At 40.2% G+C, this 16,323-nt stretch overlaps 1 protein-coding gene across 7 annotated transcripts in view; it reads right to left on the reverse strand.

Annotated features, from left to right (window-relative positions):
- The window catches only part of RNF170 (ring finger protein 170), a 34,937-nt gene that overhangs the window by 15,619 nt on the left and 2,995 nt on the right, over positions 1-16,323 (reverse strand). For 5 of the 7 annotated variants that reach the window (XM_080663068.1, XM_080663069.1, XM_080663064.1 and 2 more), the window contains exons 2-4: positions 10,692-10,835; positions 6,179-6,254; positions 4,232-4,340 (exon numbers count right to left, since the gene is read on the reverse strand). In XM_080663068.1, the coding sequence (XP_080519194.1) occupies positions 4,232-4,340; positions 6,179-6,254; positions 10,692-10,828 (322 nt within the window). In that variant the 5' untranslated portion in view covers positions 10,829-10,835. Of the gene's footprint in view, positions 1-4,231; positions 4,341-6,178; positions 6,255-10,691; positions 10,836-14,736; positions 14,837-16,323 lie in introns of those variants that run through there. The other 2 variants (XM_080663066.1, XM_080663070.1) reach the window with 2 other exon arrangements.

Raw genomic sequence — 16,323 nt, forward strand, 5'->3', positions numbered from 1 at the left:
TCTTGGTATTCTTACTCTTGCCTTGGCAACCTAGCTTAGCCCTCCTGTGTTCCTTATTCTGATTCTTCCTGATCAAATAAATGTCCAGAATTTAGAAGAAGCAATTGCAATCAAAGTGAGGAGACCAAGGTGACATCGTTAATTCAATCAGAGGGTAGGTAAATATTGAACTGTGTAATATTAATTTTAAGCCGAAACCGGTTTGGCTCAGTGGATAGAGCATCAGCCTGCGGACTGAAGGGTCCCAGGTTCGATTCCGGTCAAGGGCATGTACCTTGGTTGCGGGCACATCCCCAGTGGGAGGTGTGCAGGAGGCAGCTGATCGATGTTTCTCTCTCATCGATGTTTCTAACTCTCTATCCCTCTCCCTTCCTCTCTGTAAAATATCAATAAAATATATTTTAAAAAATATTAATTTTAAGTACAAAAGGAGTACAGAGAGGGAGAACTTTCTGGGATGTGCTAGAAAGTAACATGCAAAGGAGAAAGATTTGAACTTTGTAGGATAGCAAAAATTTAGACAGGCAAAAATCAGGAGGGAGGGCATGAGCAATCACCAGAAGAAGAAATGGATGGAAGAGGAGACGGGTGAGCAAACCACTGGGCTAAGCAAAAGCTATACAAATTGGACATTCCAGTGACTGTGGGGAAAAACTGGTTTGACAATTTAAAGATGAATTTAAAAGCTAACCAATCTTTTATCTGATATTTTCCCCCTACTCTCAGAGTATTGTGTTAGATAATATTAAGTACTTTGAGCAATCTAACTTCATATCGAAACTATATTAAAGCAAAATTTATTATAAATCTGTTAGTATTATTATCACCATTTGTAATGATGCCTTAGCTTTATCTACTTCTTCTAACTCAAAAAGTTCAATGTGTTTTGACACATGAGCTTATGTTTTTTTCATTTTTTAATTTAGAGAGAAATGGAGAGAGAAACATCAATGTGAAAAAGAAACATCAATCGGCCACCTCCCGCATGTATCCCAACGGGGTGGGGGTGGGGTGGAACCCGCCACCCTGGCATGTGCCCTGACCAAGAATCGAAATCCTCCACCCTTCGGTGCACAGGACAATGCTCCAACCAGCTGAGCCACCCTGGCCCCGGGTGAACTTAATCCCACATCTCTTTTCCACAAATTGGGGTGTAGGTGTCCTTGTTTTGCAATTATATAACAGCCACTTGCCTGTACTGAGAAACTATGGTCCAGTAAATTAAACACTTCAATTCATACACATCTGCTATGACATGCTTGATGTGTTTCCTTTTTCTCAACTTCCCCCTTCTTTAAGAAGAGAGATCCACCTAAATAGGATGTGGGAGAGATGACTCAATGACTTTAATCTGGGTCACGATCTCTCTAAATTTATTTATTTGTAAAATGGGAATAAGACCTCATAAGACCTCATAAGACTGCTAGAGAATAAAATAATGATGGCTACAATGGCAAGTAAGGTAAAATCTGTTGCTGCATCATTTCTAACTCCCTGTAAAGGGACAGAACTAGTTCCATATATAGGAACTAAGCTAAAGTGCACTTGATGATATCAGTATACTTAAACTATACTATTCAAAGAAACACATGTCTGTTTATTGAGAAGTAGAATAACAAGTTTTTTTTTTAACCTTTGAACTTACAGACAGTAAATAAAAGTGTCTAACAAGTAGAGCAGGATATCAGAAGCAATCTACCCTATTACCTCAGACCCAAAGGTAAAACCAAGAACACAATACAGCCATCTTTCAACTGACTGTGTTATCCACTCAATGAATTACTTAAGCCTGGATTGGCAAACAGAGTTCACCTTGCCTGCCAAACCTCAGTGATTCCTAACACTTGCCTGGAGTACTGTGTTAGAGGATGGCTGAGTTCATATCCAGACTCAGAAAAAGTGGCCAACTGATTAGGAATATCTACCAGAGATTTGAGAGTGGGGGGAAGTATCTGCTTTCTCTGATGGCCATTTAATTCTCCCTATCTGATCTTTCATTATTTTGCTCCTCATTAGCATTTCCAACAGATAATTATAATTTGTTAGCTGCTTAGGCAAAAACCTTAGAAAAGAAGTTGGAATTATTGGATGAGGCAATAATGGGGTTGGTTAATACTTACTAAATCAGCACAAGGTACAGAAAATCCTGCAATGCCTGGTACGGATTTCAAATATGTATGTCATCCCCAACAACATAACAGTAACACTATATACCTAAGAATCCTATCTAATAAAGAGGGAATATGCTAATTGACCATCACTCTATCACAAAGATGGCTGCACCCACAGCTGAGGCCAAGTTCCCATAAGGAGCCTTAATGAGCAATCAGCAGGGACCTGAGGCTAAGCCCGCCCCTGGCCCTTTGGGGCTTGACAGGGGACCTCAGGGTGTGTCCCCCACCCGGCAGGGCATGACAGGGGACCTCAGGCTATGTCCCCCACCCGGCAGGGCTTGACAGGGGACCTCAGGCTGCACCCCCCACCTGGCAGGGCTTGACGGGACCTCAGGCTGCGCCCCCCACCAGGCAGGGCTTGACAGGGGACCTCAGACTGCGCCCCCCACCTGGCAGGGGTTGACAGGGGACCTCAAGGTGCGCTTCCTGTCCTGGTGCTGGGCTGGGGGACCTCAGGCTGCTCCCCCCACCCCAGCGCCAGGCCTGGGGACCTCAGGCCATGCTCCCCACCAGGTGGGGCTTGACAGGGGACTTCAGGCCGTGTCCCCCAACCCCGGCACCAGGCCGGGGGACCTCAGAACGCACCCCTTGCCTGGCGGGGCTTGACAGGGGACCTGAGGCTGCACCCCCCCCCCCCCCGGTCTGGCTGGGCTTGACAGGGGACCTCAGGCCATGCCCCCCACCCAGCGGGGCTTGACAGGGGATCTCAGGCTGTGTCCCCCACCTGGCGGGGCTTGATGGAGGACCTCAAGGCACGCCCCCTGCCCTGGTCTGGGCTGGGGGACCTCAGGACATGCCCCCCTTCCTGGCGCCGGGCCAGGGGACCTGAGGCTACACCCCCTGCTTGACAAGGCTTGACAAGGGTGGGACTGGCAAGATCTGGATCTAGCCCAATGTGGGGGAGGGCCAGCCAGGTCTGGGTCTCACGCAATTTTGAGGTGCATGTGGGTGGGGGGGGGACTTGACTCTGGGTCCCGTGGTGTGCCCCAGACTCTGACAGGAAGAAGGTTTTCATATACATTTTACTAATTTTCTTTCATCTCTGACACTTCTATTATAGAGAAAGGGCAAATAGCAATATTAAATTATTTCCTCTAATTAATCCCCTTTGAATGTGCACGAATTTCATGCACTGGGTCACTAGTTCTATATAATGAATCTTAAACAGAAGTAATTTATAGGGTCATTGTATGCTACATTTTAAATTAGTCTTTATATGGAAATTGTGTGCATTTTGGGAGCAATTAGAATCCTATCTTTAATATAGCTGTTCAAACAAAGAAATACTACAATGAAAAACTGGATAAATTTTAAGTAGAGAGTAGTTGTATAAGCCACCAATCAGAGTAGAATTGAGCTAGAGTTTAAAGTTAGACCTACATTTAAAACTACCTCTGTCCCTTAGCAGCTAGATTTACCCTTTGTAAAATTTCTTAACACCTCTGAGCCTTGGTTTTGTGGGGTTAGGTGAATTGAAATATGTTAACTATCATGTAATAACTGACTCTCCCCAATCTTATATGAACAAATAAGCAATGACTATATGGCATCTCATTCTTCTCTATGAAATCTTCCTGGAGGGTAGAAAGCACCCCTTACTGATATTAAGTAAGTGTGACATCAACATTGCCTTTTTGTCCCACTATATGCTCTAAGTTTCTCATTCTCCATCACCAAACCTCTTGAGGTCAAGAAAGAGAGGCTAAGAACTGACTGTATTGACTCAGAGTAAAAAAGAGTTAGTAGAGCTAAGAGAAGGTCTTGGGCAGGGTCCTTGAGAGAAGAACCTTCCTGCCTTGGGAAAGATGGATAATAAATGAAACCCTAAAAAGTGATGAACTATTAGTCAATCCATCCTGGTATTAATATACCTAAATTACTATTCAAAGAAACATATTTCTGTTTATTGAGAAGTTGAATAACTAGTTTTTTACATCTTTGAATGCAAAGACACTAAGTAAAAGTGGCTGCTAAGTAGGGCAGGATATCTGGAGCAATCTACATATGAGTCTTGGTCCAAACAGTCACTATTACCAAGTACAGCACTGTTTGCTTACCACAAAAGAGATGTCCACAGTTTGTTTCCACAGGGAAGGAGGCTTGATGTAAACAGACTGGACAGTACATGTCAGTGTAAAACTGCTGTCGAGCAGCAGCAGGTGCATCCTGATGAGAAAATGTGTATACATTTATATATGAAACACAGGCTTTTCACAGTTATCTGCATGTTCAACTACACTTAAGAATATAGCCAATACTGTGTAGTCCTCATCAAATTTGAGATTTGCAATAGTTTAATAAAATTAACTATTTTCTTAATTTTGCTGAAGAAATATTTAAAGTTATAAATATTGTTGTTTTATTTATAAATCACATGGTCTCTACCTTCTTTCCTGAACACAATTTAAAAATAAAAACCTAGGATAACTTAGGAGTTTCTCTTTTACTCCATTAGAATGAGTAACACAAGGCTGAGCTAATGCATAAATGAAGGATAAGAAATGTCAAACTGTTTCTGAAGTATTAGCTTTTTTAAAATTTTTAATATATTTTTTTTCATTCATACATTCCTGACCAGTGTTTAGCTACTTATTTAGCCAAGGTCACACCTTGAAGTTATAGTCTTTTATGTCATTTTTAATGGTGAAAAAAAAAACAAAAAACATACAGCACTTAAATGTTTTCGCCCCTACCTTTTCTCTCATTATTCTTCGGGAATTAACTAATGAAAAACCAGTTACCAGTGCTGTCCAACAGAACTTTATGCAATAATGGAAATTTATTTGTGCTGTCCAATATGGTAACCACTTGCTATAAATGGCTATTGAGTACTTGAAATATGGCTAATGTGACTAAAGTACTGAATTTTTAATTAATATTAGTTAATTTAAAATTAAGTAGCTATGTGTGGCTAGTGCCTACAATAGTAGGACAGCACAGTATAGGATAAGCACTAGCTTATTCTAATCAAGCTATGGAAGGTATGCGGTACATGCATAGGAGAGTGGTAAAAAAAAAAAAAAAAAAAAGGACGATCCCCCTCAGTCTGGGACTCCTGTATATCTAGATCTAGTCATGTAACCCTAGTGTGAAATTTAAGAAAATCTTAGTGATCTAATATGTTAAATGAGAATAAATGTTGCCTTTCTTATGTTTGAAGATTAAATAAGAATAGTATGTGAAATCATTTTGTGAATTACTAAACACTATCCCAGCATGAATTACTGATAACAGCTCTGGAACAGAGTACTACTAACATGCTTAAACTATTTTTGCATCAATTAATTTAAGTTCTATGAAGCAGGAATTCTTGTGTGTTTAGTTCAGAATTGAATTCCCAATTCCCAGAACACTGTCTGGCATATAGTGGATTTTCAATAAATATTTGGTGAATGGATAATCAATAAAACCCTGTTTGGAATTAAAGTTTGCTTGGTGGGTAGGAAATCAACTTTTAAAATTTTGTTTTTTGATGTGAGCTATACATGAAGGTGTATAATATCCTACTTAATCCAGCCTTCATAAAATGTTACATTTCTGGATCAGAGAGTCCATCTGGTTAGAAACAAAGACAGGGCAGATGAGAAAAGTTTTCTTTTTTTGCCTAACTAGTTTTCTTAACTTTGACTGCTGAAGAAAAAGAAAAAAAGCCACTCTTTATAGTCATTTCTTTGTAGGTCTTTGAAAAATATATGTTAGAAAGAATAGTTTTTCCACTACATTTCGCTGAAGCCAATTAGACAGTGATTATTTCCTCACAAGTAAATAAAAGGAAAACTGCTTTTAAAGCAAGTTAAAAAAATATGAAAACACCTGAATAGATTAATACTAGTCATTTGCCTAATCTGAAAATATACAATCGATAGGATAATTTAAGGTCTTAAAGCAGGAAGAAGCTTATGTTTCCAAAAAGTAATTTATTAATATTTCATCACAATTTCATACACAAAGGGAGTAATAATGTCTACTTCTTGCATAAATGCACATATTTACATAAACAGTACCTGTTCTGTCTGAAGTTGTTCCCGAAGAACCCTTATTAGTTCTTGGTTTTCTGGGTGAATGTTTTGATGTGCATTTCTGTTGAATAAAATACAATAAACTTTGAATATAAAATACTGTCAGATGAATCAGTTTTCTTTATGGGTCTAATTTTTGACCTAGAATTACTGATAACGAAATAAATGTAAATGATAGTGGACAATTGTACTCCACTTCCAGGACTGAACACTCCAGGCTATTCTGAGATCCCTGATTATTGGCCCATTTCAGGTTTAACTGGCAAATGATGAAATCCAGAGACCTAGTACCTTGGATTTAATGTAATCACAGACTTACAAATAATAAAAGAACAATGAACACATTTAATTCTTTTGTACAATTCCTTCCAAATAAGCAGCTATATAAATCTATATATTATTATGCATTTGAACACTTTTCCATATCTAACTAAGTCCTTCTCCCAACTTTTTAAACTATGGTGAGGTGGGGGACAGAGAAATCAAAAACTAAAATTATAGCCTGGCCAGCGTGGCTCAGTAGTTGAGTGTCCACCTATGAACCAGGAGGTCCCAGGTTTGATTCCCGGGCAGGGCATGTGCCCAGGTTGTGGGCTCGATCTCCAGTGCAGGAGGCAGCTGATCAATGATTCTCTCTCATCATTGATGTGTCTATCTCTCTCTCCCTCTCCCTTCCTCTCTGAAATCGATAAAAATATTTTTTTTAAAATTATAAAATGTAGAAATGCCAAAAGCTAACATGCCACTAATATCTTAACATTAACAATTAAACTGGATACTCAAAGGCAAGAGGATAGTGACTGATATAATAGGATGGGATAAGACAACGAGTATTGAAAATTAGAAGTACTTAGGTTAGCAGGTTGGGGGTGAAGATTTATATCTCAATTATGACTTAATTTCATTTGACTGTAAAAGTTTTTCCTAAATTAAAATCTCTTTTAACAGCAATATTTTAAGTCCACACAATCCTGGTGTTACTCTATAGAGGAGCCTTTACTCTCTGGGTGAATCAATATCTAACAGCAATAAGAATTCTAAATCAATATTCCAATGGGATAAGGAAATTTAAAGGAATCCATCCTATGATTATTCAATTTTTAGTAAAAAATTCAAATTTTAGCCCTAGCTGGTTTGGCTCAGTGAATAGAGCATCGGCCTGTGGATTGAAGGGTCCTGGGTTCGATTTCAGTCAAGGGCACATGCCTGGGTTGTGGGCTCGATTCCCAATAGGGGTCGTGCAGAAGGCAGCCAATCAATGATTCTCTCTCATCACTGATGTTTCTATCTCTCCCTCTCCCTTCCCCTCTGAAATCAATAAAAAAATATTTGAAAAAAAATTCAAATTTTAGAAAAGAAAGCTGATTTAATATAACCATTATTTCAGAGAAGACATAAAAACAATTTAAAGTCAAATATCTAATCAGAAGTTCAGTATAAATGTAATGGAACTCCAGTTAACCCTTGATTATACGGACCTTGATTTAACAGACTTTGGATTTAATGGAAAAAATTTCCGGTCCTTATGTAGTATGTGAAAATGAACACATTGTTAATTTAAAATGCTGTTTTCCAAGATTTAATTATAATTAAATTAACAGGTTATTTTTTTGTTATTAATTCACTGTTTTGGTTTTTTTGTTTGTATATTTTTGTAATTTTTGAATATTTTTTTTCTTTCTTTATTAAGGTATTACATGTGTCCTTATCCTCCCATAGCCCCCAACCCCCCACTTATGCCCTCACCCCTCTGGTGTCTGTGTCCATTGGTTAGGCTTATATAAATGCATATAAGTCCTTTGGTTGATCTCTCTCCCTTACTCCCACCCTTTTTTTTTTTTTTTAAATATATTTTATTGATTTTTTACAGAGAGGAAGGGAGAGGGATAGAGAGTTAGAAAAAATGATGAGAGAGAAACATCGATCAGCTGCCTCCTGCACACCCCCTACTGGGGATGTGCCCGCAACCAAGGTACATGCCCTTGACTGGAATCGAACCTGGGACCTTTCAGTCCGCAGGCTGACGCTCTATCCACTGAGCCAAACCAGCCAGGGCACTCCCACCCTTTTTTTTTTTTTTTTTTTAAATATATTTTATTGATTTTTTACAGAGAGGAATGGAGAGGGATAGAGAGTTAGAAACATCGATGAGAGAGAAACATCGATCAGCTGCCTCCTGCACACTCCCCACCGGGTATGTGCCTGCAACCAAGGTACATGCCCTTGACCGGAATCGAACCTGGGACCCCTTGAGTCCGCAGGCTGACGCTCTATCCACTGAGCCAAACCGGTTAGGGCACTCCCACCCTTTTTTAACAAATTTTAGCAAATGGGCCATATGTTAGAAAAAACATTAGTAATTTCACTGACATAAATAAATATTACATATCTACAACTATATCTACATATTTAAATCCAAGAAGCATCACTGGTAAACAATGTTCAGCAAATGATTAGCATGTGATCACACTACATCGCTCACAGTAATTGGTTCTGTTATCGGGTTGGGTGACTTTCTGCAGCAGTCTTAATGCACACTAGCCAACGTTCTGACTTGCACTGAGCCACGCCCGAACCATGTACATTTGTTTACTCCAGATGACTAGTGAATGCATGCATTTATTACACCTATTCAGTATAAATTTAAAACCACATAGGAAACTATTCTGTAAAATTAAACTTTTCATATATACTTAATTTTAATTACACAAACATGTCTACCTAAGTAAAAACAGGCAAACTAATTTGTCAATTTTTAAACATACACATTCAGAAAACCTACTTTATTATATAACAGCCTTTCACCTTTAACAGACACCACCTCGCCTGTTAAATCAAGGTTTTACTGATATATATATATATATATATATATATATATATATATATATATTTTTTTTTTTTTTTTTCCCTCCATGTGTTAACACTTAAATTTCTAGTTTATTACTAGTCTCTGTATATTGGTATATAGCAGCAGTTTTCAAAATTTTTCATCTCATGGTACACATAAACTAATTCCTAAAAAGTCTGCAGCACACCAAAAAATATTGTATTTTTTGCCAATCTGACAAAAAGAAAAAAAGGAATAATTTTGATTCTTTCAAACTGAATGGCTATTGTTGTGTTGGCTGCTATCATTTTTTTTTTATTTCAGAATCTAAGGGAAAACAGGTCAGTGTTCCTGAGTAAATAGTTAGGTATTGCATGTTTTAAAAATTCTTGTGGCACACTGGCTGAAAATCATTGGTATATACGGTAGACATCTGAAACGTTTAAGTATTATTTCTGATTCTATAACAATAATTTTAATTCTAATCTAAAGTCCCTATCCTATATAATAAAAAGGTAATATGCAAATTGACCCTCACTCCAACACAAAAGATGGCTGCCCCCATGTGGTCAAAGATGGCCATCCCCATGTGGACACAAGATGGCTGCCACAAGATGGCTGGCAGGGGAGGACAGTTGTGGGCAAACAGGCCAGCAGGGGAGGGCAGTTGGGAGGGACCAGGCCTGCAAGGGAGGGCAGTTGGGGGCGACCCAGGCCTGCAGGCAAGGGCAGTTGGGGGCAAGCCAGGCCTGCAGGGGAGGGCAGTTGGGGAGGACCAGGCCTGCAGGGGAGGGCAGTTGGGGGTAATCGGACCGGCAGGGGAGCAGTTAGGCATCAATCAGGCTGGCAAGGGAGTAGTTAGGGAGTGATCAGGCTGGCAGGCAGAAGTGGTTAGGGGCAATCAGGCAGGCAGGCAGGCAGGCAGGCGAGCAGTTGGGAGCCAGCAGTCCTGGATTGTGAGAGGGCAGTCGGACATCCCTCGAGGTGTCCCAGATTGGAGAAGGTGCAGGCTGGGCTGAGGGACACACACACGCACCCCTCCCCCCACATGCACAAATTTTGTGTACCGAGCCTCTAGTCTATATATATAAAAGGCTAATATGCAAAGTGTCCCCTTGGGCGTTCGACCGGGAGTTTGATCACTCGCTATGACATGTGCTGACCACCAGGGGGTGGTGCGGAACAAAGGAAGGCCCTGTCCGGCAGCCAGAAAGCCCTGATTGGCCCTGATCGCCAGCCAGGCCTAGGGACCCTACCCATACACGAATTTCGTGCACCAGGCCTCTAAGTATACTATAAAATGGGTTTTCCTTTTTTGCCTTCGTTTTATATTTAAACACTGAAAATATTTTGTATCTATTATATCACTTACAAGTTAATGGATTCAATTATGAAAATTATATTTTCAAACAGTGATACTCCTATAGAAAATATTAATATTTTATTCAAAATATGATAATGTAAATTTATCTGATAAGACAGCTAATATCAGGGAATGTATGGTAGCATTTAGGGCCATGTAGAAAATAAAATACTTTAGTAAATATATACAATCACTGAGATCTATTACTTGCTTTTCATATTAAGTATTAAGCATTACTAGAAGCAGTCAGAAAGTCAGTGGTCCTAGGAAATATATATTATTTCAATTCTTTTGTCCTTTAGTCTCACCTGAAAAGTGCATATACCACGGTAGCAATCAAAGCGAAACTGACCACAACTGCCACAAGTACTTGGTCACTTACTCCTTCTATGACTGAATCATCGTCCAGTTTCAAACTTTGAACTTCACCCTGATATTTGGCCATTCCAGGTCTAAAAGATAAAGAAATAAGATGAAAGTTACAACTGACACAGTGAAAAGAAAATATACTAATAAAAATCCTATATAATAAAAAGCTAATATGCTAATATGCTAATAGACCCGACGGTGGAACAACCTTCCGGAATGATTAGTGGATGGGGGGCAGGGCCGCAGGGTCACGAGGCAGCCGGGGCCGCGAGATGAGGGCTGAGGCTACCAGAGCTGCAAAGGCCTACTCTTGCACGAGTTTCGTGCATCGGGCCTCTAGTATAAATATAATTGACTTCTAACATATTTAATTTTTTCTGTACATATTCCTATATTACCTAGCATAGTGCCCTATGTACAGTAGGACCTAATAAAATGTTTAAATAAGAGTGACTTACCTTACTTATAGTATTAGTAATCCTATCTAATAAAGAGGGAATATGCTAATTGACCCTCACGTCATCACAAAGATGGCGGCACCCACAGCCAATAAGGAGGAAATATGCTAATTGACTGCCCCGCCCTGAAATATGGTGGCGCCCACAGCCAATAAGGAGGGAATATGATAATTGATTGCCCCGCCCTCAAAGATGGCGGCACCCAGTCCCCTCAGCCCCACTGGGGCAATAGGTACGCGGCAAGGCCTCTGAAGTCTGCCAGTCCCCTCAGGCCCCCAGCTGCCCAAGGCCGGCCTGAGGCGCAGGCAAGCCTCAGATGGCAGCTGCCTAGCCAATGCCCGAGGCAGAGGCAAGCCTCAGGTGTTGGCTGCCCAGCTGCCCAGGCCGGCCCAAGGCACAGGTAACCAGGGCCAGCTAAGGCTTGCGCTGCCAGCAGTGGCAGCAGCAGAGGTGTGATGGGGCGTGCCTTCCCCTGATCACCGGGTCACCTCCCGCCCTCGAGGGCTCCCAGACTGTGAGAGGGAGCAGGCCGGGCTGAGGGACCACCCCCGCTCCAGTGCATGAATTTTCATGCACCGGGCCTCTAGTTTGAAAAATAAAAGACAATGAGGCTATAGGACATTTATACATATACTAAGATTACTTGAATTAATGAAAATTCTGGTGCTTGAGAAACTAGTAGCCTCACCTGGGACTAAGCTCAGCTTATGGTTCAGAATTCTTTGACCTGCCTGGAATATGGAATTGCTCTCAGGCTGCATTTCCTTATGAAGAGAAAAGGGAGGATATGAAACTCTCCTTCCCATAGATGAAACTAGAGACAAATGATAACACCCAATTTCTATAGGTATAAGGAGAGAGAGCCCAACCACATCGGAGTCCAAAGGTCACAGGTAATTCATGTTTTTCAGATGGCAAAACAGAAAAGTTCAAAGACTTATAAGACACCTAAATGGAAATAAAGATTTGATTAAATATATATAACTATTCAGAGCTGGCAGACAGCTCTGGTGGGGGTGGAGTAGAGGGATTGAGCAAAAAAAAAAAAAAAAAAAAAGAAAAAAAAAGAGAGAGAACTCATAGACATGGACAATAGTGTGGTGTTTTGGGGTGGTAAGGAGGAGGTTGGGTGGAGGTGGAAGAAGGCATAGAGGGAATAAATGATGATGGAAATTTTAAAAAATAAAATTCTGTATTTATGTAACTTACTGCATGAAAAGAGTTTTAGTCAATATCATTAATCAGGAGACTCTCTGTTAAGAGGAATCTGTGAGTGTGAGAGTCTAAGACCTTTGAAAGAATCTGAACTCACTGCTTGTAAGAAAATTACCTCTCACTGAAGAAACTTGAGCAAACAAACAGATCAAAGGCGGCTTCCATCAGCTTTACACATAATAATGGCCTAATATATGAGGAACTTTCTAATGACAGGTTTCAGATATCCATGATGAAGGCTCACACCAGAAAACTCAAGAGAAAAGAGCCTTAACTTCAGTATTTTTATACAAAAGAACAGTCAAACGAACTGCCAACTGAAACTGAAGAAAGAGCCTCATAAGCTAGGAGTTAGCCATGTAGTCAATTTAGATTTTTATTTTATCAGATTTCCTCTTTTTAAATTAGAGATGCTATGGCTCTGTCAAAAGGCCTAAGGGTAGTGGGGACTACTTGCATCTGCTCAAAGATAACCAAACTGTAATCCCCTGTGTTGAGATTCCCAGCCTTTAATTACTGAATCAAATTATTTCACAGTTGGGAGGATCTTCTCCTATGCTATACACTTAGGGCAGTGGTCGGCAAACCACGGCTCGCGAGCCACATGCGGCTCTTTGGCTCCTTGAGTGTGGCTCTTCCACAAAATACCACAGCCTAGGCGAGTCTATTTTGAAGAAGTGGCGTTTGAAGAAGTTTAAGTTTAAAACATTTGGCTCTCAAAAGAAATTTCAATCGTTGTACTGTTGATATTTGGCTCTGTTGACTAATGAGTTTGCCGACCACTGACTTAGGGAGTTTACCACTTTGTACTTTTTGAAAAAATGGAATGATTACATTTGTTTCTACGTCCTTCCAGGTGTAATTGGTGGCAATGTGACTAAATTCTATTGTACTATTTTTTGTTGTTGTTAATCCTCACTCAAGGGTTTTTTTTTTCCATTGATTTTAAAGCAAGGGGTTGGGGAGAGGTTAGGAGGGAGAGGAAGAGAGAGAAACATTGATGTGAGAGGACACATCAGTTTGGCTGCCTCCTGCACATGGCCCAACGGGGGCAGGGATCAAACCTGCAACCCAGGTATCAGCCCTTGGCCAGGAATCAAATCTGTGACACTTTAGTGCATGGGCCAAACTTTAACCACTTAGCTACACCAACTAGGGCCTACTATACTAATTTTATTTATTTTTTATTTTAAATAAAGTACAGTATAACACACCACATCTTAATTCACACTAGCCACATTTTAAATTTTTTTTATTGATTTCAGAGAGGAAGAGAGAGAAATAGAAACATCAATAATGAGAGCAAATCATTGATCAGCCGCCTCCTTATGCCCCCAGTGGGGACCAAGGCTGCAACCTGGCATATGCCAGACCAGGACTATGAATTAAACCATGACCTCCTGGTTCATAGGTCAATGCTCAATCACTGTCCCACACTGGCCCTGCCTAATTTTCTCTCTCTATATATATTTATTCTAATATGTGTGTGTGTGTGTGTGTGTGTGTGTATGACTTCCACATAATTACTCCCTTAAGATATTGCTTCATATGAACACTTCCAAGAGCTCAGAGACCCAGGCAGAATATGTTAAGTATTGCACAGTGATATGTTACTTGTTATCATTTTTATAGAAGTTCCCAAAGTTGTTGAAATGAGTTATTTTTTATTTCCACACATTCCAGTACTACCAAAGAAGGAGCTTGGGCTGAAAAAGGGTAGGATGGGAGACTGCTGATAAATTTCTGAGAGGCACAGAGAAGTCAGTTGCATTTTCTTGTCATGTGGAAACCCTACCTAAACCTAGGGGCTCTCATAGGGAGAACTACTAATGATGACTGAGACCTACTTGTTGGGAGCTTCAAAAGTAGTTTCACTTATAACCCTATATAATAAAAGGCCAGCGACCATAACGGTGTAACGACCAGAACGACTGATCGACCAGTCGCTATGAGGTGCATTGACCACCTCTTGGTCCCTCCCCCCAGCCCGCAAGCTCCGTTCGCCAGATGGCAAACAGGGTACCACAGGGAACTGGGGTGGGTGTCAATGGCGGGACGGGACTGGGGACTGGCAAGCAGGCAGAAGGCAGACCTCTTGGTCCCTCCCCTGGGCCCGAAGGCTCCAATCACTGGATGGCGAATGGGGAACCACAGGGAACCAGGGTGGGCGGTGGCAGGGTGGGACTGGGGACTGGTGAGCAGACAGAAGATGGCCCTGATTGCAAGCTAGACCTAGGGACCCTACCTGCACACGATTTCATGTGCTGGGCCTCTAGTCAGAGTATAAAAAAGGAACTGAAGGATCTCTTACCCCTTGAGACAGCATGGAGGGACCTGGAGAGTATTATGCTAGACGAAATAAGCCAGTCAGAGAAAGACAAGTGTCACATGGTCTCACTCATATGTGGAATCTAATGAACAAAATAGATCAAGAGACATAGAAGCATGGAACAGACTGTCGAATCTGAGAGGGAAGGCGTGGGTGGGAAGAGATTAACCAAAGAACTTGTATGCATATATGCATAACCCATGGACATAGACAACAGTGTGGTGAAGCCTGGGGTGCAGGTGGGTGCAGGCTAGAAGGGGTCAATGGGGACAAAAAGGGGCACATATGTAATACTTTCAACAATAAGGATTTTTTAAAAAGGAACTGTAGGAGCTAGTGGCTCAAAAATGAGGTATTAAAATACCACCTTAGTTTGGAAAGAAGCAAATTTAAGATTATAGGGGATAAACAATAGAAAGATTTTCTACTGCAGATGACAATAAACCTCAATCTTGCTAATGAATTCCAAAGTTGATCTGAACTTCAATTGTCCGACTTTTGCTTTTCACAGTCAGTTTTTATCTAGAACAGAACAGTGCTATCAATTGTGTCCAACATCATAGCTCTCAACTGAAGCCCAAGCATTGCCTGGAGTGTAGCTCCAATTCTGCTACTACAATTATGACCCTATTTAATCTCATAGGACCTCTCATTTACTGCAAAATGGAAAAGCTAGACCTGAGGATTCCTTAATTCGTCCCACCACTACATTTTTATGATCCAGAGCTTTTTTTGCAATAGAAAAATAAAGTTAAAAAAGATAAATACCAAAGGTTAAAGTGACTACAAGTGGGGAGGACTGGAAAAGGCAGATCTTAATCTTCCCCAGGATACAGTTTTATAGTTTGAATTCTTTTCAAGTATATATTACTTTAACAATAAAAATAAAAGTCAGTCCCTGCTTCCTCCTGTGAGAGATGAAAATTCGGTTTAAGTGCTCAGATGTAAATCATCTGTCTCAGTCTCACTCTTACCTACCACCTGTTTCTTGATGGTGTCTTATAAAGATCTCAGTGAGTACACTGGGAGGAACACACATTGACTACATCTTATTCCGTTGAGCAGTGCACAGGGAATATCACATGTTATAGCGGCTACTAAATGCAAACCCAGAAACAAGGTTATTAAATTTATAGAACATGGTATCTAATCTATTTAGATACCATGTTCTATAAATTTAATAACCTTGTCAAATAGGTTCCTGTCAAATATGAAAATGTGTTGATAGCGTTGTTTTTAACTACTAGAGATTTACAGAAACAAAATACTGTATATGTTGGAAACTGTGTTGATAATTGATAGAATAATTATAGAAGCAGAATTAATTTCTAGCTTTGGCTTTGTTATTGCTTAACTGGCTAAATCTTAGTGAAAAATTTACTTTAATATATCAAAGAAGCATAAACTTTGGAGTCAGACAACTGTGTGCTTAAGTAAAATCTGAATCTCAGCTTCCTTATATGTAAAATATATAACATTAATTTGAACAATATCAAACAGCCACTTTTTGGCAAAAAAAAAGCACCTTGTTTTATGGAGTTTAGAGAATAACAAAGAAAAAACATTCAG

The sequence above is a fragment of the Plecotus auritus genome, assembly GCF_963455305.1.
Source record: "Plecotus auritus genome assembly, chromosome: 3".
NCBI classification, from domain to species: Eukaryota; Metazoa; Chordata; class Mammalia; order Chiroptera; family Vespertilionidae; genus Plecotus; species Plecotus auritus.